Below are 26882 nucleotides of genomic sequence, written 5' to 3'. Positions count from 1 at the left end.
CCCAGGGATGGTCTCCTTTAGAATGGACTGGTTGGATCTCCTTGCAGTCCAAGGGACTCTCAAGAGTCTTCTCCAACACCACAGTTCAAAAGCATCAATTCCTCAGCACTCAACTTTCTTTATAGTCTAACTCTCACATCCACACATGACTATTGGAAAAACCATAGCTTTGCCTAGATGGACCTTGCTTGGCAAAATAATATCTCTGCTTTTTAATATGTTGTCTAGGTTGGTCATAACTTTCCTTCCAAGGAGCAAGTGTCTTTTAATTTCATGGCTGCAGTCACCATCTGCAGTGATTTTGGAGCCCAAAAAATAAAGTCTGTCATTGCATTGTTTCCCCATCTATTTCCCATGAAGTGATGGGACCAGATGCCATGATCTTAGTTTTCTGAATGTTGAGCTTTAAGCCAACTTTTTCACTCTCCTCTTTCACTTTCGTCAAGAGGCTCTTTAGTTCCTCTTGACTTTCTGCCATAAGGGTGGTGTTATTTGTATATCTGAGGTTATTGATATTTCTCCTGGCAATCTTGATTCCAGCTTGTGCTTCATCCAGCCCAGCATTTCACAAGATGTACCCTGCATATAAGTTAAATAAGCAGGGTGACAATATACAGCCTAATACTAATCTTATAATGATGCCTTCTTTTAAATTATTAACTGGTAATGTCAATATGATGTCAAGACAAATTTAAAATCACTTTTTAAAAATTAATATGGAAGATATGAACTTTCATAGACATATGGGTATACAGTTTATGGTTGTAATCTTTTGGTAGACTATTAACATAAAAGATTTTTAACTTTGTTTCTTGTTTAGAAGCAATTCTATTTCACTCATTATTCCTCTTTCTCATTGAGCAACAACAAACTTCTCTGTCTCTTCCACGTTACAACCCATCATATAGCCTAGATAGTGGGTAGTGAAATGTAATAAGCAAACTCATGTTTTGGATAAATGTGAGGTTGTACTCATTGCTGAATCTGGGTGTCTTGATGGAAGTTAATCTCTGAGAGTTTCCTCCTTTATAAAATTGACTTACTGATATCTATCTCCTAGGGTTTGGGTAGATTGAAATAGTTGGTACAAAGTCTAACTTACAATGAGTTCTCAACATTCTGTATTATTTGAAGGATTCTCCACTTTTCCAAGAGATGTTTCAATTATAAGATGTTCGACTCCTTTCATCCTTTCTTCTGGAACATGATTTTTAGATTTCTTACCCTCTGAATCACACTCCATGTGAGAGCCAATGTCCTTCTGAAACACTGTCTGACTTAAAATTTTGCCATAGATATAGGTGATTTTATTAAGGGTACTGATATTCTGGTTTAGTAAGATAGGGGTACAAAATAGGTCTGCCTGAATCCTAGTACTTATTTCTAAACAGAACACTTTTTTTTAATAGATACTATTATTAGTTTACCTCTTTTCTTCTTTTTCTTCTTTTTTTTTTTTTTTTGGTAGCTGTATTTTTTTTTAACCTATATTGAACTTTTAGCAGTTAATTTGTTTCTACTTTTTTGCATCATCACTTAGCAAACTGATTTTCCCACATACTATATGGGTATACTACATGTGTATAGCTGATTTTGAACTTCAATTAAAGATATCTGCTAAATTCTGTTCATTTGGGCCAAGCATTTCTGCTAGTTTAGATCACTTGGAATACTGACTTTACCTTAAACTGTATCCTTCCAAATGCTGAATTTTACTCAAGTGGGAAATTTTGCCTTATCCACTTTCACTCAAATCCCTAATGAGAACATTGAAGAGGAGAAGGTCAAAGAGAGGAAACTGTCAGTCCATTCATCACCATAAGTCCTTGTTCAATACCTGTAGTTAATGATGCTAAATATTCCTCATTAAGTATGACCATTACTACAGGCTTTTGTACATACTCTTTATTTTGTTACGGGAATTGCCTTCTATTTGTAGTGTGATAAAAGTTTTTATCAAGAATGTATAAAAGAAGTTTGTTTAGCGTGTATGTGTGTGTTCACGCACATGTGTGCACATCTCCTGCCATAATCATGATGTTCTTTCTCCTCTGATAATGTGAATAATATTAATGTTCCAGTAGTATTTCAACAGGTCATTCTTGTGTTCTCTCTTACCTCTGGCTTTTTTCTTTTAATATACATTTTTACATTGTTGGAGTCTGTTTGGTGATATTTTGGTTTGGTGTTTGGATCTGCATTCATGAAGGAGTTGGCCTGTTTTTGTCAAATTCTATTGTTAAGTTTATCAAATAATCTTTTGAGAAGGATTTCCTTTAAAAGTTTTTATGATTTTAAAGTGATCTGCTCATGAAGTATCTGAAAGAATCCATTTGCAAAATAATATGGATGAATTTGCAGATATATTCGTCTATTTTCTTTTATCAGAAAAATAATATCCCAAGGTACACTTATTTTTCCCAAACATTTAATTTTAATAATCTTATAAACTATGGAATTTTGAGAAAATAGTACATTAGATACCTATATTTTATTCCTTTACCTTACCAATTATTAGCACTTTGCCCTTTGTATTTTTTCATATATATAAATTCATACACACACATATATACATGTATACATGTATATCTGTCATTATATTTATGCTTTGTTTTGCTGAACCTCTTGAAAGCAATCACACACTTCACCTGTAAATATTTCAGAATGCATCTTCTAAGAATATGTCATTGTCCCAGAAAATCACAACACTATTTTCATGCTTAAGAATATCTATACAAATCCAAAATGTTATATAAAATATACTCCATATTCATATTTATTTGATTGTTCCAAATTGTTTTTCAGGCCTTTTATATTTCTTAGATCCAGGATCCAATCAAGTCTTACACATTTCCTTTGTATATTACGCTATTTACATTCTTAATTTATACTGTTTCCCATGTTATACTGCTGTTGTTATTTTGTTTTCATAACTGTCATTTTTTAAAGTCTAGGACAGTTTATTATATAATGTCCAATATTCCGTATTTGTGTGGTGATTAAATCCAGTCTGGTGTAAATATCTTGGCATAAATATAAGTAATTTTGTGGGGTTTTTTGTAGTGAATTATGTTAGTAGTCATATGGTGTCAGATATATTTCAATTACTAGTGTTACATCAAGTACCTATTTCTATGATGTAGTAATGATGAGCATTCTGAAACTGTAAAAAGTCATCAGCCAAACACACATATTTCATTTGTGAGAATGATGTGGCTATGTACTCTTTCCTTCCTAATGAAAATTTATTTAAATACTTCCAGTTTTATGCTTGTTTTAAAATAGTTGATAATATTTAAAACACCATATATATATATGCCTTCTAGGATTTTGAAGTATTTTAACTTCAAAATCCTTTTGGTGGCTCAGATGGTGTCCTTCTGGTGGCTCAGACAGTAAAGCGTCTGCCTACAATGCGGGAACCTGGGGTTCAATCCCTGGGTAGGGAAGATCTCCTGGAGAAGGAAATGGCAACCCATTCCAGTATTCTTGCCTGGAAAATCCCATGGACAGAGGAACCTGGTAGGCTACAGTCCATGAGCTTGCAAAGAGTCGGACACGACTGAGTGACTTCACTTTCTTTCTTTCTTTTCTCATCTTTTCAATGTACTTCTTAGGCTAAAAAGGGGGGGGCAATGAAATATATAATTATGTGATATTTCCCACACATTTGCTTTAGATAGAAATGTAGATGATAGAAGGATGGACTGATAGAATTTATCTAAGTGTTCCTTAATTGGGGAACAGTTATACATTTTGTATGAATTCTTCAAACTAAGACCTTGGTTAATTATACAGTTGGCCTTTATATACTGTATATCTGGGAAAAAGAGAACAGGAATTGAATACATCAAAGTAACAGCTCTCACTTGAGTTACCCGTCCTGATTTCTGGACCCATATGTTCATCTGTTTAATAGATATCTCCACTTGGTTGTTCTCCAAACGACACAAATTTGAATGTCTCAAATGATTACTCTTTTTGTTTTGTCCCCAACCTGAACTTTGTTCTGTATTTCACATACTGATGAATAAAATGATCACTATTCCTTATTCTGCCTTTAATCATTCCTCTGACTTAACAGCCACAGGCGGTCAAGTCACCAGGCTTTATTATTTTGTCTCATAAGATCCCTCAAATCTCACTTTCAAACTTGTAATTTCTGCCTTAATTTACAATCTCATCAAGTGTTTGCAGAGTAGTGGCAATTTCCTAATTGGCCTACCTACCTCAAGCACCTGCATAAAGTCTTTATCTTATAGCATAGCTTGGATAGTCTTCGACAAAAAAATCCAAGTATAATTATTCTCATTTACATTTCTAAAAATCTATCAAAAGCTTCATTGACTTAAAAAAATGCCTTATTATATGACATACATATTTTTTCCCAGTTCTTTGCAAATGCCAAATGCATATCTATGCTTTGGTCACCATAAGCAACCTACAGAAATGTTTTATGTTCCCAACTCTGTTATTCTTCCATGCATTATGCATGCATGCTTTTCTGTGCCAGGATATCAGTGAAGGACAAAAGCAGACATATCCACTGTTATTATAGAACTTAGAATGTGGATACTAATTTAAAAATGACAGAGAAAAAAATTAAAGCCTTTGTTCTCCTGTGAACTAATGTGTGATCTTAAAAATTGAATTACCTCAGTAAATTCTCATTTTCTTCTCTATTTAATGAAAATACTATTTCATAGCATTTCCATGTAGATTGAAAACCGTAACAGAGTAGTGGAATAAAAGAGAAACATGAGACCCATTCTATCAGAGATAAGGCTAGAACCAAGCTTTGTAACAAAGATCAATCTTTCGACAATGAATAGAGAATGATTACAAAGAAAGGAATTAAAGAAGATTGAAATACTAGAGTGAATATAATGGAAAAGAATATAATGAAGGGCCTCATTAAAAAGATGAAGTTTGAGGATGAATGGACAGCAAGATAAACTTGGAGAATGATTGCTAGGTGCCCCAAAGTTATTGATAAATAACAATTGTTGACTTAAAAAAAAACATAAAATGTGAGAGTTTGAGTTAAGTTTTATTTGGGGGAAAAATGAAGACTATAGCCCAGAAGATAACATTTCTAATAGCGTTGAGAAACTGCGCCAAAGAGGTAGGGGGAGAGTCATTATATATGTAATTTTGGAGAAGGGGGAGTGCAGGCAATCGAGCACACATGTTTTGTAAAAAGTTTCTTCTAGTGTCACGAAGGTTACACCTAGTCATAAGGAGTAGATGTTAGTGCTGTGAGTGCTTTTCTAGATATAAGGAAATACAAGAATTGAGCTTATAAAATTGGCTCCCAAAACCATCTATCTGAAGACCTGTTCTGCCAGTTTTTCCTAAAGGACAGAGTGCCTCGTTTCTGTTTTCTACCCTGAACTTCTTTAAGGGGGTGTTGAAGATCAGCAGCTGTAGCAGTACATGATTTAATCCTTGCAGAGGTAGATGGCAAGTAACCATGGCAACTGCTAATTTTTAGTTGACACAATTACAGATCCAGAAATTGGGCAAAAGAAAGGATGTTAGAGTCATTCTTCTAGAAGTGATAGCTACGTCCTGATATGAGGTCCCTGATACAGTACAGACTGAAAAACACAAAGGCTCAAGGACAAAGTTTGGTGAGTGAAACTACTTATAAATGGAGGAAAAAGAAGCAAGCTTGAATGAAGTGAGGAGGAGAGGGATATAAAAAATTAGAAAGTATTGCAGTGTAACAGGAGTTAAGAAAAATTCAGTTATTGAGGTCTCAGCTTTGTGAATTGCAGATTAACAGGGATCTGTGAGAGATCATTTTTGGTAAAGATGAGAATGAATATACAAGTTAGATCTCAATTAACTGAAGAGAATGGAAGCAGTGTAGCCATAGAAGAAGTGACCATAGACTAGTTTGAGAAGTATTTTAGTATAAACACATTTTAAAAGATAACCATATAAGGTGAATCAAATGAGCTTTATTTATGGAATCAAAGAAAGATCTCTAGGTGACTGGGAAGAAATATCATTATCTGCCAAGAGGAAGGAGCTAGCAGAGAAGTTTGAAAGTGACAAACGGGATAATTCATAAAGCAAAATTCTTAAAATATAGAAGGGGATACAGTTTATAGCACAAAGGCTGAAGTTAGCCTTAAATGAGAATGGAATACCACAAATTCCTTAAAACTAGTTAAAATGGAAGAAAATGAAGGAAAGCTTAGTGAAGAGACGCTTTGGAGAAAGCTTTGGAGATGATGTTTGATGACTGTCTTACGAGCAGTGGTCATCTAGGGTGAGGTGGAAGGAGAGACGATTGTAGTTGAAAGTGATGTTGGAAATGTACAAATAGCTGCCTTTTGGAATATTTTAGTAATAAACTACAAATAAGTAAAATAATTATTAGCCTGGCTAAGGTTAAAAACTCCCATTTGAATGCAGAGTTCCAAAGAATTGCAAGGAAAGATAAGCCAGCCTTCCTCAGTGGTCCGTGCAAAGAAATACAGGAAAACAATAGAATGAGAAACACTAGAGATTTCTTCAAGAAAATGAGAAACAACAAGGGAACATTTCATATGAATATGGGCACAATAAAGGGCAGAAATTACATGGACCAAACAGAAGCAGAAGGTATTAAAAAGAGGTGGCAAGAACACAGTGTGGTGTGATCACTCACCTAGAGCCAGACATCCGAGGTCAAGCGGGCTTTAGGAAGCAGCACTATGAACGAAGCTAGTGGAGGTGATGGAATTCCACTTGAGCTCTTTCAATTCATAAAAGATGAGGCTGTTACTCAATATGCCAGCTAATTTGGAAAACTCAGCAGTGCCCACAGGACTGGAAGAGGTCAGTTTTCATTCCAATCCCAAAGAAAGGTAATGCCAAAAAATGCTCAAGGTAACGAACAATTGCACTCATCTCACAGGCTAGCAAAGAAGGCTCAAAATTCTCTAAGCCAGGCTTCAACAGTTTGTGAACCATGAAATTCCAGATGTTTAAGCTGGATTTAGAAAAGGCAGAAGAACCAGAGATCAAATTGCCAACATCCGTTGGATCATTGAAAAAGCAAATGAGTTCTAGAAAATCATCTACTTCTGCTCTATTGACTATGCCAAAGCCTTTGACTGTGTGTATCACAACTGTGGAAAATACTTCAAGAGATGAAAATACCAGAGCACCTGACCTGCCTCCTGAGACTCTGTAGGCAGGTCAAGAAACAACAGTCAGAACTGGACCTGGAACAACAGACTGGTTCCAAATCGGGAAAGGAGTATATCAAGGCGGTATATTGTCACCCTGCTTATTTAACTTCTATGCAGAGTACATCATGCAAAACTGCCAGGCAGGATGAAGCACAAGCTGGAATCAAGATTTCTGGAAGAAATATCAATAACATCAGATATGCAGATGACAATACCCTTATGGCAGAAAATGAAGAACTAAAGAGCCTCTTGATGAAAGTGAAAGAGGAGAGTGAAAAAGTTGGCTTAAAGTTCAACATGCAAAAAAATAAGATCATGGCATCTGGTCCCATCACTTCATGGCAAATAGATGGGGAAACAGTGGAAACAGTGACAGACTTTATTTTGGGGGGCTCCAAAGTCACTGCAGATGGTGAGTTCAGCCATGAAGTTAAAAGACACTTGCTCCTTGGAAGAAAAGTTAAGACCAACCTAGACAGCATATTAAAAAGCAGAGACATTACTTTGCCAACAACGGTCCATCTAGTCAAAGCTATGGTTTTTCCAGTAATCATGTATGGGTGAAAAATTTGGACTATAAAGAAAACTGAGCCCTGAAGAATTTATGCTTTTGAACTGTGGTGTTGGAGAGTCACTTGGACTGCAAGGAGATCCATCCAGTCCATCCTAAAGGAAATCAGTCCTGAATATTCATTGGAAGGACTGATGCTGAAGCTGAAACTCCAATACTTTGGCCAGCTGATGAGAAACCTGACTCATTTGAAAAGACCCTGATGCTGGCAAAGATTGAAAGCAGGAGGAGAAGGGGACAACAGAGGATGAGGTGGTTGGATGGCATCACCAACTCAATAGACATAAGTTTGAGTAAACTCCAGGAGTTGTTGATGGACAGGGAGGCCTGGTGTGCTGCAGTCCATGGGGTCACAAAGAGTCAGACACGACTAAGTGACCGAACTGAACTGAAAGTTAAAAACAGGAAATTGTCAACCAGGAAACTGAGAATGATACATCATTTTATTCTACAGTACCTGGGAACGGAGGAAATTAGGTGTTTATCTGGGACCAGGATCAGCACTAAAGGCTGAAAAGATACTAAATAATGTTACTTTGGAAGAAATCAGTTGGGAGTAGTGTTATTAGAACAATAATAAGTGGGAACTTTGAGGAGTTATCCAGGTTTGAGGTTGTGAATGTCAATTAAGACAGAGGATTAGGGTAAATAATATTTTAGACTTTTAGAAGGGACACAGGTGAAATGGTCAACTTTGAAAGGAAGCAATATGAAATCAAAGATAGAATTCAGTAGGTGTGAACAAGTATGAAATGGTAAAGAATCATATGCTGGTCAGGAAGTGAAATTTCTAGATATCTTAAAAACAATTTTAAGTAGCAAATTATATTTGAATATATAATATTGAGGCAGGAATTAAACCTTTGAGTTCTAATTTATTGACCATCTGGTGATGTCCATGTGTAGAGTCTTCTCTTTTGTTGTTGGAAGAGTGTGTTTTCTATGACCAGTGTGTTCTTTTGGCAAAACTCTGTTAACCTTTGCCTGCTTCATTTTGAATTCCAAGGCCAAATTAGCCTGTTACTCCAGGTATCTCTTGACTTTCTACTTTTGCATTCCAGTCCTCTATAAAGACAAGAACATATCTTTGGGGTGTTGTTCTAGAAAGTCTTGTGGGTCTTCATAAAACCGTACAACTTCAGCTTCTTCAGCATTACTGGTTGGGGCAAAGACTTGGATTACTGTGATATTGAATGGTTTGCCTTGGAAACTAACAGAGATCATTCTGTTGTTTTTGAGATTGCATCCAAGTACTGAACTTTGGACTTTTTGTTGACTATGAGGGCTACTCCATTTCTCCTAAGGGCTTCTTGCCCACAGTAGTAGATATCATGGTCATCTGTGTTAAATTCACCCATTCCAGTCCATTTTAGTTCACTGATACCTAAAATGCCGATGTTCACTCTTGCTGTCTCCTGTTTGACCACTTCCAATTTACCTTGATTCATGAGCCTAACAGTCCAGGTTCCTATGCAACGTGGCTCTTTACACCATCAGACTTTATTTCTATCAGCAGTCACATCCACAACTGGGTGGTGTTTTTGCTTTGGCTCCATCTCTTCATTCTTTCTGGAGTTATCTCTCCGCTGTTCTCTAGTAGCATATTGGGCACCTACTAACCTGGGGAGTTCATCTTTCAGTGTCATATAATTTTGCCTTTTTATACTGTTCATGGGGTTTTGTTGTTGTTGTTGTTCATGGGGTTTTTAAGGCAAGAATCCTGAAGTGGTTTGAAATTTCCTTCTTCAGTGTAATACGTTTTGTTAGAACTCTCCACCATGACCCATCCGTCTTGGGTGGTACTACATGGAATGGCTCATAGATTATATTCTTTGCAGCCAAAGATGGAGAAGCTCTATACAGTCAGCAAACACAAGACCAGGAGCTGACTGTGGCTCAGATCATGAACTCCTTATTGCCAAATTCAGACTTAACTTGAAGAAAGAAAGGGAAAACCACTAGACCATTCAGGTGTGACCTAAATCAAATCCCTTATGATTATACTGAGGAAATGACAAATATATTCAAAAGATTAGATCTGATAGGCACAGTGCATAAAGAACTACTGACAAAGGTTAGTGACATTGTACAGGAGGCAGTGATCAAGACCATTCCCAAGAAAGAAATGCAAAAAGGCAAAATGGTTGTCTGAGGAGCCCTTTCAAATAGCTGTGAAAAGAAGAGAAGCTAAAGGCAAAGGAGAAAAGGAAAGATATACCCATTTGAATGCAGAGTTCCAAAAGAATAGCAAGGAGAGATAAGAAAGCCTTCCTCAGTGATCAGTGCAAAGAAATAGAGGAAAACAATAGAATGGGAAAGATAAGAGATCTCCTCAAGAAAATCTCTATACCAAGGGAACATTTTATGCAAAGATGGGCACAATAAAGAACAGAAATCATGTGGATCTAACAGAAGCAGAAGATATTAAGAAGCGTTGGCAAGAACACACAGAAGAACTATACAAAAAAGATCTTCATGACCCAGATGACCATGAAGGTGTGATCACTCACCTAGAGCCTGACATCCCAGAATGCGAAATCAAGTGAGCCTTAAGAAGCATCACTATGAGGAAAGCTAGTTGAGGTGATGGAATTCCAGTTGAAATATTTCAAATCCTAAAAGATGATGCTGTGAAAGTGCCGCACTCAGTATGCCAGCAAATTGGGAAAACTCAGCAGTGGCCACAGGACTGGGAAAGGTCAGTTTTCATTCCAATCCCAAAGAAAGGCAATGTCAAAGAATGTTCAAACTACTGCACAATTGCACTCTCCTCACACACTTAGCAAAGCAAGGCTCAAAATTCCCCATACCAGGCTTCTATAGTATGTGAACTGTGAAATATTCCAAATGTTCAAGCTGGATGTAGAAAAGGTAGAGGAACCAGAGATCAAGTTGCCAACATCATCAAAAAAGCAAGAGAGTTCCAGAAAAACATCTACTTTTGCTCTATTGTCTATGTCAAAGTCTTTGACTGAGTGGATCACATCAAACTGTGGACAATTCTGTCCACAGAGCATCTGACCTGCCTCCTGAGAAATCTGTATGCAGGTCAGAAAGCAACAGTAAGAACTGGACATGGAACAACAGACTGGATCCAAATAGGAAAATGAGTACATCAAGGCTGTATATTGTCACCCTGCTTAATTAACTTATGTGCAGAGTATGTCATGCAAAATGCCAGGCTGGATGAAGCACAAGCTGGAATAAGATTTCCGGGAAAAATATCAATAACATCAGATATGCAAGATGACACCACCTTTATGGCAGAAAGCAAAGAACTAAAGAACCTCTTAATGAAAGTGAAAGAAGAGAGTGAAAAATCTGGCTTAGAATTCAACATTCAAAAAAATAAGATCATGGCATCTGGTCCCATCACTTCATGGCAAATAGAGGGGAAAACAATGGACATAGTGATAGACTTTCTTTTCTTGAGCTCCAAAATCACCGCAGATGGTGAGTGCAGCCATGGAATTAAAAGACGCTTGCTCCTTGGAAGAAAAGCTATGACCAACCTAGATAGCATACTAAAAAGCAGAGATATTACTTTGCAAACAAAGGTCTGTCTAGTCAAGGCTGTGGTTTTTCCAGTAGTCATGTATGGATGTGAGAGTTGACTGTAAAAATATCTGAGTGCTGAAGAATTGATTTTTTGAACTGTGGTGTTGGAGAAGACTCTTAGAGTCCCTTGGATTGCCAGGAGATCCAACCAGTCCATCCTAAAGGAAATCAGTCCTGAATATTCATTGGAAGGACTGATGCTGAAGCTGAAACTCCAATACTTTGGCCACCTGATGTGAAGAAATGACTTACTGGAAAAGACCCTGATGCTGGGAAAGATTGAATGCAGGAGGAGAAGGGGACAACAGAGGATGAGGTGGTTGGATGGCATCTCTGACTTGGTGGACATGAGTTTGAATAAGCTCCACAATTCAGTAATGGTCAGGGAAGCCTGGTGTGCAGTAGTCCATGGGGTCGCAAACAGTCAGACATGACTAAGCGACTGAACTGACTTTAGTTTATTAGGAGCAGAGTCTAATACACAAAATCAATATTTTTATATCTTGATGAGTTTTACCTTCAGTTTCAGCTTGAATCCCACTTCCTTAGAGGCGAATTCTACACTGATACATTTGTAGGAAAGTTAAATAAGGAGATGGATTCTGAATTTGAGTATAAATCTTAACTGGAAGTATATTTTATGTAAAATTTATCACAGAGACTTTATACCATCAAATGTTTCACTACCCTCTTTCCTTTTTAATTAATGGAAGGATAAATAAATTGTGTTAACTCATGTTGCTTATCTGAATATTTTTAAAAGTACAGTATTGCTCCTAAATCAATAATTAAGGTTTGAATATAGCAAATGAATGTAAAAACGCTCTGTGATATAACATGAGATGTTCTGTTACATTACAGTTAATGAGAGTTATTCTCAGCAAGACAGGGTATTTAATCTCATTAACAAATACCATAAGTTGGCTAAATATGGAATGCCTTAATGAATGGTTTACATCTTTCATGTGAGGGACTTATGAGTCTGTTAATGTGTCTTGATTATTAGATATATTAATCTAAAACAAACAAATAAATGCAAAATGTTTGTCTAAGTGCTTTTTGCCCATTAGAGAAAAGGGACACTGTAGAGAGCTATTTGATGCTGCCAGATGCCATTAGTTATAAAAAATATAACTGTAAATATTTGACTTTTCCTCTGAAGGTTTCAGATTGCTATGGTGCAAATAGTTGCTTTGGAGACAATTTGACTCTCCAAGTAGACTGTTTCTTTCCACTTTACTGAAAAACAATTTTAAACATTTGTATAAATAGTAAAAATATTTGTACACCCCAATGATTGATATCTTTATAAAAATAAAATATTGTAAAATATTTTTAAACAAAATAATATAACAAAGAATGATTTTAATTAAAAAAATTTGGAAACAGTACTCAGGAATCGCTTCTGCATGGCGTTCACAAGATTCGTACCACTGATTATCTGAAATAAGTTTTTTTTTCTAATTATGCTTTGCAAGTTTTAATTGTAACATAATTATTCCAGGGGACCTGTAAAAGTGATCACATCCACAGACAAGCATTGACTCTTCTGGTGTAATAGAAACATAAAATAGAGCTTCTATGCTTGATGAATTTATACTCCAGCCGGTGACTGAGGAACACCTCCAGGTTTCTGCGTCCTTTCCCACGCATATATAGAAGTGCTTTTTAAAATAAAAAGACTTATTTAAACAGAATACAAGTAAGAACTTTGATATAGTAGGAGTCTTATGTCCTCTTTCCTCTTGATATACATAAAAGGATATACATATGTATATGTACATTGTATTACTTGATAATTATGTAAAATTAATGTATATATACATATACATTAAAAATGATACTGTGATGTTTACAAGATAGCACATAGAAAAATCAGGAATAAATGGTTTTAGAATTAAGGAGTAGAGCGCCAGTATTGTCATTGTTTCAATGATGGGAGAAATTAGATTTCATTAGTGAGGGGATTTGAGGGTGGGAAGGTTTACTTTGGTTCTACTGAATGCTTTTATATATTAATGAGGCCAAATTGAATATAAAGATAATAGGTTAGATAATTTGCTTTCAGTTCAAAACATGAGAATTGAAGCAGAGTTATTACAAGATTTTATTGTTTTGAACTTTGACAACTTAATCATTAGATATAGAACCCATATGACTTTCTTGGTGGCTCAGCTGGTAAAGAATCTGCCTGCAGTACAGGAGACCCGGGTTCAATCCCTGTTTCAGCAAGATTCCACTCCAGTATTATTGCCTAGAAAATCCGATGGACAGGGGAACTTGGTGGGCTACAGTCCATGGGGTCACAAGAGTCGGACATGACTTAGTGACTTAATTACCACATAGAACTTTAGAGTCCAGAAGGGAAAACTTAGTCAAGGGTTTGAACTATCACTGAATAGGGAAAGCTACAGAGAATTTGATTCATCTGTGTAAATAAGATGTGATAGAGAAGTTCAGTGACATATTGTTGGAACCAAATGAATCCAGATGTATGGGTAACACTGGAGATGAATTTATGCAATTGTGATTGTCTTAGGATATTAAAAGATGTAATAATATCACTAAAGTACTTTATATATCTTCTTCTATAATGTTACCCTTTCCTCTTTATGTAGCCCATCACTTTAATTTAAAAATAATTCGTATATTGAAAATATCTCTTCTTTTGAAATTTTATTCAAACATAGGGGTTCTCTGTGTATTGTGTTACTAGTCCTGTGCCATGGTTCTCAGTACAACAGGGACATAGAACATACTTGCCGGAATGTTTGGTGTTCCCTCTCATCTTTTATTTGTTTTCTCTATGTCCACTTATTACTTTCACTCTTGACAAAGTCTCAGATACTCCAGAGCGTTAGGGAAGTTGCATTTGGTGGTTTCATAAGAGCTGACCCCTACATCTTTCTAACTTACCAGCCTCTCTTGGTAGTTACTTGTAAGTGCTGTGGGTGTGAAGCCCCAGGAATTGGGCATAAAGAGAGAAAACATTTCCTTTCCTTGGAAGAGCAAATAGTGGGAATCTTATAGTTGGTTTCTGAGATACTCTTGCCACTGGGAGCAAATCAGACATGGTAAAAGAACACATAGATACAAATAAGAATATTTTGTTGTGTGAAAGATTCACAATTCTGAAATAAAATGGAGTGCTTTTGTGTATAATGAAGAGCAGGAGGAACATATAACTATGATTAAATTGAAGTTCTTGTTTTATATTCTTTCATAGGTCTTTATTTTATCTCAAAATCATTTATTTTCTAGGCACTGTGACATGTTTAGAAAATGCATGATATATAAATTATATTCATTCTTTCAGTTCATTGAACATTTATTAAATTCATAGCTGTGGTTAAATAGTGTACTGAATTTTGAGGGAATAAAAAATAGAAGAGACATAATTCCTGACCTAAATAAATATTTAAATATCCTAAAAGGATTTAAATGGAGTATTTTTCAATTATACAGATAGTATTCAGAAACCTGAATAATATTATTAGTATCTTTAAAGTACTTTATCATTACTCTCTAAATAACTTGACTAATTGGTTTTAACAGTATAAGTAATTAAATAACATATTAGTGCTGATACCAAACAAAATATTTCCAAACAAAATGACATAAGTCTTTGTAAGATGTAATTAAATGATTTCTTCCATATTAAAAAGTTGATATTCAGAAAATAACTAGAATATAATAAAATAATAAATGTCCATGAGTTTTTTTAATAATAAAAGATTACTGACATAGAGAAATTGAGTCATCTAATAAATAGTTGTCTCTCTGCTTAATAAAAGACATGCAATAAAATCCTAAGCAAAAAAGTAAATATTTACAGAGTACACATAAAATCAATTTCGAAACACATTTTCGTAATAAATCTCCCATATGGTAATACCCTTGAAATTAAAGTTTGAGAAAAGTAAATACATCACTGTTGGAAAAATAGCAGGGTTTTAAAGGCAAAAGGAAAAAAGGATATTACCTAACAACAGCAACTTTACAGTTCTTGCATCTCGCTCAGCATCTTCCTGAAGCTTTTTCTCCAATTCTTTTGATCTTTTGGCTGACTCCTTGCTCTCTGAACTAATTCCAATTCCCATCTTGTAGTGGTAGATGCTTGTCAGTTTATTTGCTCAAACTTTTTGGAATGTAGAGCGCAGCTAGTGCTCTGGTTTAGACATAGGATGTAAGAGCAATGCTCTGCTGAAGTACCCAACAGCCCATTCCCTCATTTTCTAAGACTCTGCTTTGACTAAGGAGATGCTATCACCTGACAAAGGGTAAAACCACACAGTTCTATGGCAGCGAAAGAGAAAATTCATTATACTTTCAAATTAAGTGGTTACTTCTGGCCCTCCTTCAAACCTACTCATCTTCCTTAAAGAATAGTATACAATAATGTAGAAAGTTATGAAAATCTGTACACTAAAGATCTGAAATGGACAATTCAAATAGTGTTTATCACTAATAGGCAATCTTTATTGCAAGATTTAAAGTTATAATTACTAACGAACAAACGTGTCTTATCTTTAGGTATACGAGTCTTCAGATTCTTCATAATCATTATGATATCACTATCAGAATATTCATATGAATCACCCAGATTTATAGTTTTGCTATGCTTGGATTATAACTCAAAATGATTGAGACATTCAGTATCTGTCAGCTAACTAGAAAACCTTTTCATTAAAAAAAAACACATAGTTCTTAGATCTATACACATTGCTGTGTTGCCAAACATAGAATTTAACACACAGTGCTCTTAAATTATTTATTTTTGTCTCATAGGATCAATTTCTATAAATTGAGCTTCTACTGCTTGTGAGAAAGTCAATCCATCACCATTAATTGAGGGTCTGCTTGGTATAGACACTGGAATGTGTTTGATTCAGGCAGTGCATTAACTGGGGCCATTAAGGAACAGCTGTTGTGCTGGAAGGACTTTTATTGATTTGGTACTGAGGGAATAAAAAGCAATATTCTTTGTAACAGTAGGTGATTTGGTTTTTCCTGAAAGGTAAGAACAGTAAATATACCTAAATACGTTCCATGCCTTTCGACTACCCCAACAGACATCATGTCCTTCTCGACAATCTGCAAGTCTGGAGACAGATTCTGTTATACAATTTTTTTGCTTGTTTGTTTATATGAAGCATAAAGCACTTAGATAGTCAAGTGATGTTTTCCTCTTAAGCAGAGTTGGCTACCTGTGGCAGCAGGCAAATCTCTCAGTGCACATTTTGGGATTTGTGGACATGCCTAACAGAGAAATATTAGAATACAGGCAGTCGATCAGCATGTTAGTGCTGTTCTTGTGGGATCGTGGACAAACTCTGAACAGGTGTATTTTTGCATATTCATAGAACAAGGAAATAGGCTGCCAAATTTAATACATAGTCCTGCTTTGTTTACTTTTCACATAAAATATTAGACTGTCAATACATAAGCATAGTCAAAACTTTCTGGATTTCATCTGCCCAAGCCATGTTATGATAGTATAAAGATGTGGAAAGGTAGGTATGCAAAGCATGTGATGTTGCTTTTAAAATGCAAAAGGCTTGCCCCAAAGGAACAAGATTTGCACTGACTGGTTTATTTATACTTGCTCATGGACACCGAGTCCATCCACACTAACAGCAATGCAAAAGAACACAAACATTAAAATCTTTTCCTTTTTGTTTTTACGTCAAAATTGACTATAAAGTACCTTGAATATAGAAGACTCTTGTGTATTCCATAGCAATTATGAATAGATAAGGTACTTTCTATACCTGCATTCAAGTAGATATACTCCCTATTTTTTTGCTGGGGACATACTGTGGCTTTGTAAGGGTATGCAATTTACTAAGACTTCTACGTGGGCTTCTGATGAAAACCGACCAACTCTTCCAGGAGTATAATTGTATATTTTCTGTACTGTATACAGTTACAAAATTCTACTTTGCTGTGTGACTCAGAATGTTTTATCTTCAAATTTATGAGATTGTTATGTGATTTTTTTTTCATTAGCTGCTAAAATAATCTTGACATTAAATTCAAGGTGTATCTATATTTAGGGGAGGGAAGCTGGGGAGAGCCAGAGAGAAGAGAAAGGCTTCTCATTCCTCTCCCTTGGGTGCCTGGAACTCAGCTTCACTAATGAGCTGTGGTTGTTAATATAGCTATTAATCCATGTTGCTTTACTTATCACTCACTATGCTTTTCTGGACCTAAGAAAATTATGGAAATAAAATAGTAAATTCTGTTAGAATGAATACAGTATGTTATTAGCTTAGGTATCCTCCATTGTATTTGGCATAGTGCTAACTATTGGAAATATTCAAAAATTATTTTTTGTTAGTACATTGATAGAGACCTGGGACCTTTTGTGTGTGTGCTCTGTTGAGGTGATAACACAGTTGAATATTTCCAAGGTTCAGGGTCATGATGGGTCTGTCTCAACACCCTTGAAATTTTAAAGTGACTCAAAAAATCAACAAAAAGACCAATTTTAGTCTGTGTATGTGCACTATGTCGCGTCAGCCATGTCCGACTCTGTGCAACCCCTATGGACCCCAGCCTGTCAGGCTCCTCTGTCTGTGGGATTCTCCAGGCAAGAACATTGGAATGGGTCACCATGTCCTCCTCCAGGGGATCATCCCAACCCCAGGATCGAACCCACGTCTCTTATGTCTACCTGCATTGGCAGGTGGGTCCTTTACCACTAGTGCCACCTGTGAAGCCCAATTTTAGTCTGAAATAGTGTTCATATCTATGATTACAACTGTTAGCCCAATAAGTACATCTTTTTTTTTTTTTATCAGCCTTAAAAATAACACCAGCATACTCCCTTTCTATTATTAAACCTTGCTCTGTAGTGAGGGAAAATTGATAAAAATGACAACAGGAAAAGGTAACTAAATTAGATGTTTTTGTTTAAGGAGCTATGTGGCTATACATTTTGTTCCTTCTTTAAAATAAGAAACATAAAGCTGTCCAGTTCAGTTCAGTTCAGTCGCTCAGTCGTGTCTGACTCTTTGCAACCCCATGAACCACAGCATGCCAGCATCAGGGTCTTTTCAAATGAGTCAGCTCTTCGCATCAGGTGGCCAAAGTATCCTATCATATTAGAGTTTTATATAGTGACCAACTAAAAAAGGTAGATTGCTGTACATATACATACACACACAGAGAGATATACGTACATTGTGTGCACAACCCACACACACAGAGAAAGAAAGAGACATTGTATTGGAGAATCATGGTCTTTTCAAATAATCATTGCAAAATAGCTTCTAAGAACATTGTTGCCTTTTTAAAAAAATCACAGTATCAACCTGATCAGGAATATCTTCTGTGGGAACAGGCTGTGCAATAAAGAAAACTGAGGAGGTAAAATACAGAGAATGAGTCCTCAGCTTTAAAAGTCACTGACACAGCTGTGTATAACGGACTTCTGGACTCAGAGGGAGAGGGAGAGGGTGGGATGATTTGGGAGAATGGCATTCTAACATGTATACTATCATGTAAGAATTGAATCGCCAGTCTATGTCTGACGCAGGATACAGCATGCTTGGGGCTGGTGCATGGGGATGACCCACAGAGATGTTATGGGGAGGGAGGTGGGAGGGGGGTTCATGTTTGGGAACACATGTAAGAATTAAAGATTTTAAAATTAAGAAAATAAAAAACTAAAAAAAAAATAAAAAAATTAAAAAAAATAAAATAAATAAAAGTCACTGACAAACCACAAGTTTGAGTGATGTGGTGATTTTTCTTCTTGCTGTTTTTGGTCAGGTTCTCTGTTGAATCTTCAGACTGGCATATTAGTCTTTAAAACATTTGAATAATTGCTGTTTTACATTTATGTTTTAACACCTAGCTTGAGATATCCTGAGATTGTTTCCCATTTGCTTTTAATATTGAGAGTCCAACCTACATTTCTGGAGAGGTCTCTTTTGCCAGTATTACTGAGTCTTATACAGTGGGGTCTTGACAGGTGGTGCTAGAGGTAAAGAACTTTCCTGCCAATGCAGGGGACATAAAAGATGGGTGTTCAGTCCCTGGGTCGGGACGATCCCCTGGAAGGGGAAATGGCAGTCCACTCCAGTATTCTTGCCTGGAGAATCCCATGGACAAAGGAGCCTGGTGGGCTACAGTGCATGGGGTCATAAAGAGTCGGATACGACTGAAGCAGCTTAGCTTGCAGCACACTGGATATCCGCTGACACTGTGACCTGTGGCTGACTTCCATAAGTGACTTCAGTGGCTCAGCCCCTTCTGGAAATTGTCAAAACAGGCTGCCATCTGTATTATTCTTTAATTTGTTTCCATATCTTATAGGAGGTGTTGACTTTAGGCTTTGGATCCCTAAGTGTTTTGAGTCTTAGCTCCCTTAGCAATGACCTTTCTCTGTATATTCCCATGAAATTTGAGACAAACTATCCCTTCTTTACTAATGGTACTCAAATATGTACTTCTGGGAGCCCTGTGCATGGTATTGCCTTTTGAGAGTTCATGTCTTTGGGGACTCCTTGAGAGCAGTCTTTCCATCTTGAGGGAGTAGGGCAAAAGTTGCTGTTTCAAGTTAGCACATTCAGATGGTGCAATAAGTTTACAGTACCAGCATTAAGCAGCTCTTATGTCTTTAGAGGTAATGCAAATATGTATTTTTATTCATTGAAGTTAATTTCTATCTTTATTTTTCTAATTTCTTTTATTTTTCTATGGATTAGGATATAATTATAAGCGATGATTATTGGAAACAAAAATATTACAAGCCTAAATGACAACGGAGATAATTATTTTCTAAGGGGCCTCTCCCTGTCCCAAAGTCTGTCTTTAAAAAACAAATGTATCTCAGGATTATTAAAGTACAGATTTTGTTCAAATTTCACAAAATTTTTTGCTAGTATCGCAACTTAGCTTTCACTCAGGCTTTTTTCCCTCACTAGGAATATCTTGCTCTTCCATACCTAACTTTTCCTCATAATTTTCATCCTTTAAGAGTGAACCTCTTCTGTACACTCTCTGTTATGATTCACATCTACTACCTCCTGTTAGATGCTTCATTACTTTTGAAATTCCTATGAGGAGTCTGCAGCCAATCAGTTTGTACATCCTCTTTAACTAGGTGGGGATATTTTGCAGTGACCATGCCCTCTGGTTCTTCTCTTCTGTTTGCAGGCTCTCAACAGAATACATAGGAAAAAAACCTTGTTTATTGAAAACACTAGAGAATAGTGAGTGACCAGTAGATACACAGTGTTTGAAGGGTCCTGTTCCATCTTGGACATGCATGATTCTCCTTTTCCCAAATGACTGCAAATGTGAAATATTACCTCTAGGATTGCAGGAATTCATTTATTCAGCAATTGATATATTTAACAATTGTTATGTGTGTACCAGGCATGAGCGATTCAGCAGTAAATCAAATTAGATGCCTTTCTCACAGAGCTTAAATTCTAGTGTCTGAGGCTGCAGAGGGATTCACACAGACAATAAACACACTAAATATTTTGAGTATACAGAATTATAGATGGTGACAAGTGTTAAAAAAAGAAAAAAGGACTTTGCTGGTGGTATAGTGGGTAGGGATCCACCTAGCGATACAGAGGACATGCATTCTAGCCCGGTTGCACATGCTGCAAAGCAACTGAGACTGTATGCCACAACTTGTGAGCCTGTGTTTTACAACCCACAAGGAGCCACAACTGCTGAGCCCGTGCTCCCTAGAGCCCATGCTCGACAATAAGAAAAGCTCCCTCAATGAGACTCCGGCACACTACAACTAAAAAGTAGCCTCTGCTCTCCACAACTAGAGAACAGCCCACACAACTAGAATCTGTTTAGTGACTCTTCATTCTACATGCTTGTCATCATGTTGCAGACTCCTCCATGAGGGTCTCTCAGTAATTGGAATCAGGCTCTGAGAAACAGCTCAGTTCTAGAAATAGGATAAGGAATCATGACATGATCCTTCTAATGATTATCCTTGATTCTTGGGTTGTTTAAATTCAGCAATACTCAGAAGGCCTGTTCATTTACTTTGGCTTTAAGGATGCGCTGATCTATTAACTATTTCCATAGGTCTACACGTATCTGGCTCCCCCAGCTGCTACTCTGACCTTTACTCCCTTTATAATATTACAGCTGTGTTGACTTTCATAATTAAATGCTCGCACCTGGTCTCTTTTATTTTGGGGTCTTATAATACCCATTGATTTGAGGAAGCCCAGGTCTATAATTGTATTTTCTGTCATCAACTCCTGCCTGTAAAGAACTGTCTCAATAATGCTGAAATCGTTCCCTCCACTAGTGCATTCCTTACTATTTCAATACATGGAAATCTATTTGATCATTTCCTAAAGTCTGATTAGTTTTCCTTTATAGGTTGCCAAATTCTCTGAGCCTTTTGTTGCCTTCCTCTACCATTTGCCATGGGACAGAACTTTATCCAGGCTTCCAAGAGCCATCCTATGAAACATATTGATACTGTCTCCTAGGGTATTGGCATCCTATATCATAGGAGAGGGCTTTTGTATGATACCTCTCCTTTATCCAATTTTATGTTCCACTTTCCTTTGATCTAGCACCCTTAAAATCTAAATACATGTGTGTGTGTACACGCACACACTTATAGCTCCTGCAAGTACATGTTGGTTAGCTTCTGGAGCTCTTTTGTTATGTGGGCTCTTTCTTCTGCTCACAGGTCCAGAACATCCTTGGTCAGGTTATGTCATAAGTAGCTTATAATTACTGTTTCCTGAAGCAGTAGGTATAGATTCGCATTAGACTGAAAGCTATCTTACAAGACAAAGGATTCTGCATTGTCTTCTTGCAAGAGAGGGTGCTACTTTTTAAAAAAGAATGTAACACTTTTGCCAGCCCAGAGGATCCAAGTAGAGTCTAAGGATTCAAGATTTTTTGATGCATCAACCCTGGCATTACTGTTTTAATTCTCTAGGTCCCATTTCTTTCCATGAAGACCTTGACTTTGGTGTAACAGTCTTGCCATGGTTGAATATTCAATCTTCTGTTGAACTCTTCTGCCTTATAATTAAGTCCTCTTCCTGATCATCACTTTTCCCACCTTCATCTATATAGGCTATCCTCTACTTTTGTGCTTTGCATTAAATTTGTGATTAATCACCCTTGGCCTTCCATTGTCTTTTCTTCAGTGAATTGATAGCTCCCAGCAACAGCCATATTGCTGTAGTCCTTATAATTTTTTCTTGCTTTAACTCTTCTGAACACTAAGATTTTTCTTACATGCATATTATTTTTCACTGATATCCAATTTCAGATTACTACCAGTGAAAATTTTAAAAACTTACCTGCTTTTGCAAGCCAAATGCAACAGGTCATAAAACTAACAGCAATAATTGGGCCCTAATTGCTTAGCTGGCTGAAGGTTGAAGGTTGGGGATTGGTAATCTAGTTCCAATACCCCATTTAGAGTCTGCTTCTTGGGACCACTCTTGATATCAATTCTCTCAGATTAAGTTTCCCTGGAAACAGAATCTGAGGCAGATCTGCTTAAAAAGGAGTGAGGAACACCTTTGGCAGATAAATCTAGATGGAAGGAGGGAGGCAGAATTTGGCCATAGGAAAGGGTGAACCACAATGCTGTTGTAATAGGGGTCACAGATGATCCTTTGGAGGTCTATAACTGGACTGATTCTTCAAAGTTGTTCTTGAGAAGGGAGATTAGCCTTTATATTCCCAAGTTGCCCAGTCATTGCATGAGGGCTGCCTTCAGGTGGGAGTTAGAACCTTGGACAAGGCAGGTCCTTTTGGTCAAGGACCCTGCCCTGCAGAGGCACTCATCTGCCAACACTGCCAGGAGCTGAAAGAATGAGTGAATCAGGCATGAAAGGAGCTCTTAATGGTACAGCAGAATGTTCACTAACATTTGAGCAAAGACATCAAAGAAATGAGGAAAGAAAAACACAGACATCTAGAGAAGGATAAATCTGAGCAAAAGGAATAGTAATTGCGAAGGCTTTGAGGCAGGCACTCGCCTAGCGTGACTGAAGAATCACAGGGAACCAGGGTGGCTGGAGTAGAGTAAGTACAGGGAAAGGAGTGGAGGAGCTCAGATGGGTGAGCATGGGGGTGCTCCTTCAGATGAATGAGGGACTCCTAAATCAGCTCGGGACTCAGCCCTGTGAGAGACTGGAAAACAATACAGGGATTTAAGCAGTGGAATAAATAGATGGAACCAACATGTTAACATGAGAATTCTGGATAACATTTTCAAGAAATTAGGAAAATTTTGCAATAATCCAGGTGAAAGGCAACATGATTTAGGCTGGATTGTTGCCATGGTAACATGTGGACAGATTTTTGGATACATCTTACAGTTAGAACTGACAGGGATTGAGATGCAGTACTTAAGAGAAAGAAATTGGTTAGTTGTAGAAATGGAGTTTCTACATGTTGAGAAATACTGTGGAATAAGGAGACTTAGGGGAGAAAGATCAGGAGCTCAATTGAATATCATATACTCAAAAAATTATTAGTCAAATCAAGTGTTCAAGCAGGCTACCAATATGAGTTTCAATGTCAGAATTCTGGCTAGAATGTTGTTTCTTTCTTTTCTTTAAACTGAAGTATAGTTAATATATAATGTATTAGTTTCAAGTATATAGCAATGTGATTCAGTTATACATACATAGATACTCTTGTTCAGATTCTTTCCCATTATAGGTGATTACAAGATGCTGAGTTTAGTTTCCTGTGCTATACAATAGGTCCCTGCTGTTTTCTTATTTTACATATACAGTGTGCTTATGTTAGTCCCAAACTCCTAATTTATCTCCCTCCCTGCCCCTCCACTGCTATTCCCTTTATTAACCAGAAGTTTTGTTTTCTATCTGTGAATGTTTTTCTGTTTTGTAAATGAGTTCATTTGTATCTTTTTTTTTTTTTCAGATTCCACATATCACACGAGGGCTAGAATATAATTTGAGAGTTGTCAGCAGATAATGACATTTAAAGTTATAAAAGTAGATGAAATAATGAGGGGAATATGGAAAGAGAGAAAAGAGGTTCAGGGACTGTCTAAGCTCATTTAAAGAAATCTGAGAAGTTGCTGCTAACACGGAAGGAGGAGAATCTGGAGAATACACCATCTTCCTAGAAGCCAAGAAAAGAAAGGGTCTTAAGAGAATGGAATGATTCACTCTGTCACATACTACTGACTGGTGAAGTTAAAAAAATGTACTGAGAATTAACCACTGAATCCAGTCAGACCTACATCTAACATTTCCATGGCCAGAGTATCATTCCAAGCATACATGCTACACATCTAAATATTTATGTTATAAATCAAGCTTGGAACTTAAAAGAAAAATTCTTCCCTCTTATGTAAAAAAAAAAAAAAAAGTAACTTCATAGTGATACAAAAAGACATGTCCAAATTTAGCACAATTTGCTTTCTTTTCAGTATGGAAATGAGGAAGTGTAAGAATCCTAGCCCCCTTCTCTTCCCACTATCCACTCAGTGCTTTGCTCTGTGAGAACTCTTGCACAAGCAAGCTCTGTTAACACCTGACAAACAGCTGACTTTTGGCAATCTCTCTGACCTAGGGATAAGTAAATTCAGTGGTGTGATCTACTCTTGAGTCATCAGACTCACAGAAGAGGCCCGTGCAGATCTTGAAGTGGGTTTAAGTGATACTAAAAGGAAGTTGCACAGTTCTGGTTCCCTGGAGTATGGGCTGGATGAAGAGCATAGACGCCGAGTGGATATTTCCCCTGGGCCTCTCAACTCCTTGTTCCACTGGGGAGAAGCTCAGCGTATGAAGGGCCAGGGCAAGAATTTCTAAGTCATGGGGTCCAGGGAAGAGTCCCCTGTTTGCTGAAACTGAAGGTGGTACAAGATTTAGAAATATTGATCTTGATAATATTGATTTCAAGGCAGTGTTAAGAGTGGCGGGGGTGGGGGGAATGTGGGGTTGGGAAGAGAAATTAGAAACTGTACTAGACATTACTTTCTTTTTTCCCCCCCCTAAAAACAACTTTTATTTGGTATGAAGGTGAAAGTGAAGTCACTTAGTCATGTACGACTCTTTGTGACCCCATGGACTGTAACCCATCAGGCTCCTCCAACCGTGGGATTTTCCAGGCAAGAATACTGGAGTGGGTTGCCATTTCCTTCTCCATTTATTTGGTATAATATACAATTAATAGCTTGTATTGGTGTAGTTCAACTATAAATACAAGACTTTGAAATAATATTCTACTGACTTTTTGAAAATCTTTTCACCAGAAGCTCAGTTTCTGCTCTGATGTCCTCCTGCTGCTCAAAAATATATACTAAACTATATTGTTTAATATATATTTAACAGTGAGTGAAAGCACTGCCTTCAACATTTTGTTTAGTATAAATAAGCAGTGTTTTTAGGAAATCCTTTAATGCCGCCGTATAATCTGTCTGGTGCTTATTCATAAAGGAGAGGAGAGGACTAGCATCATAATTGGTAGGGGAAGTTGATCAAAAGAGGATGCTTTTGTATGTACTGATGAGAAAGATACAGTGGAGAACAGTGGTAAAATTTGATAGTGCATAGCAGAGAAGGGACAGTACTGTTGAAATGATGTCCTTGAGTAGGTAGAGAGAAATGGGATGTAGTGCATAAGTGGATGGCTGCTTTCTATTAAACAGACAGTTCATTTACAGGAACAAGAGAGAAGGAAAAGCAAGTAAATACAGAAGCAGATCGAGGATAGGTGTGATGGTGATAGAGTTTAAATGTGTCTTCTGGTTGCTTCTATTTCTCAGAGAAGTAGCAATCAAGAGTGGAACATGTGTTGGAGATACAAGAAAAAAAGAAAAAGAATAAAATAGTGACCTACTTAACAGCTCTTATCTAAATAACCCCTTATATCAGTCATGCAATGCCACCCTCCACCTCTATTAAAGATGCCTCAATAGCCATTCATGTACTCCAGATCACCAGAAAGCTTTTAGGAGTTGTCCTTAAATTCTTTGCAGATTTGGAGATTGCTAACCACTCATTCCTCTGAAGCCTCTCTCACTGTGACTTTCACACTGACTATTATCCTTTTCTGACTTCACATCTTGTTTTCACTAAATTCTTTCTCTGTTACTCTTTTTTGAAGCCAGATTGTTTCATGTTTCTGTCTTTTAAATTCCCTGCTCCTGCTCCAGGCAATCTCGTTTTCTTTCTAGGGTTCAGTGATCAGGAGATGAACCCTGCAAACCCAAACGTTTACATCCACCTGAACCACCCCATCCTCTTCAATTTGTGGCGAGTCTTGTTGTTGTTCAGTCACTAACTTGCGTCAAACTCTTTGCAACTCTATGGACTGTAGCCCCACCAGCGCCTCTGTAGTGGGATTTCCCAGGCAAGAATACTGGAGTGGGTTGCCATTTCCTTCTCCAGGGGATTACCCAGGGATCGAACCCGCATCTCCTACACTGGCAGGTGGATTCTTTACCACTGAGCCTGTGGCAAGCCCCACAGCACTTCAAAGTGAAAGTGTTTGAAACTGAACTCAAGATAGCTCCTCATGAACCCTCGACTATCTTTGAGCAACAGCATAATTGTATTTATCCC

General features: G+C 37.1%; 1 protein-coding gene across 1 annotated transcript in view; it reads right to left on the bottom strand.

The window, feature by feature from the left end:
• The window catches only part of GNAT3 (G protein subunit alpha transducin 3), a 57087-nt gene extending 41473 nt beyond the window's left edge, over positions 1–15614 (bottom strand). The window contains exon 1 of the mRNA XM_004007811.6: positions 15299–15614. Within this exon, the coding sequence (XP_004007860.1) occupies positions 15299–15416 (118 nt within the window). The 5' untranslated portion in view covers positions 15417–15614. The remainder of the gene's footprint in view (positions 1–15298) is intronic.
• Between the last annotated feature and the right edge of the window lie 11268 nt (positions 15615–26882).

This window comes from Ovis aries, chromosome 4 (assembly GCF_016772045.2).
Source record: "Ovis aries strain OAR_USU_Benz2616 breed Rambouillet chromosome 4, ARS-UI_Ramb_v3.0, whole genome shotgun sequence".
Lineage (NCBI taxonomy): Eukaryota > Metazoa > Chordata > Mammalia > Artiodactyla > Bovidae > Ovis > Ovis aries.
The sequence above is the reverse complement of the archived record's forward strand: the minus strand, read 5'-3'. Positions and strand labels throughout refer to the sequence as shown.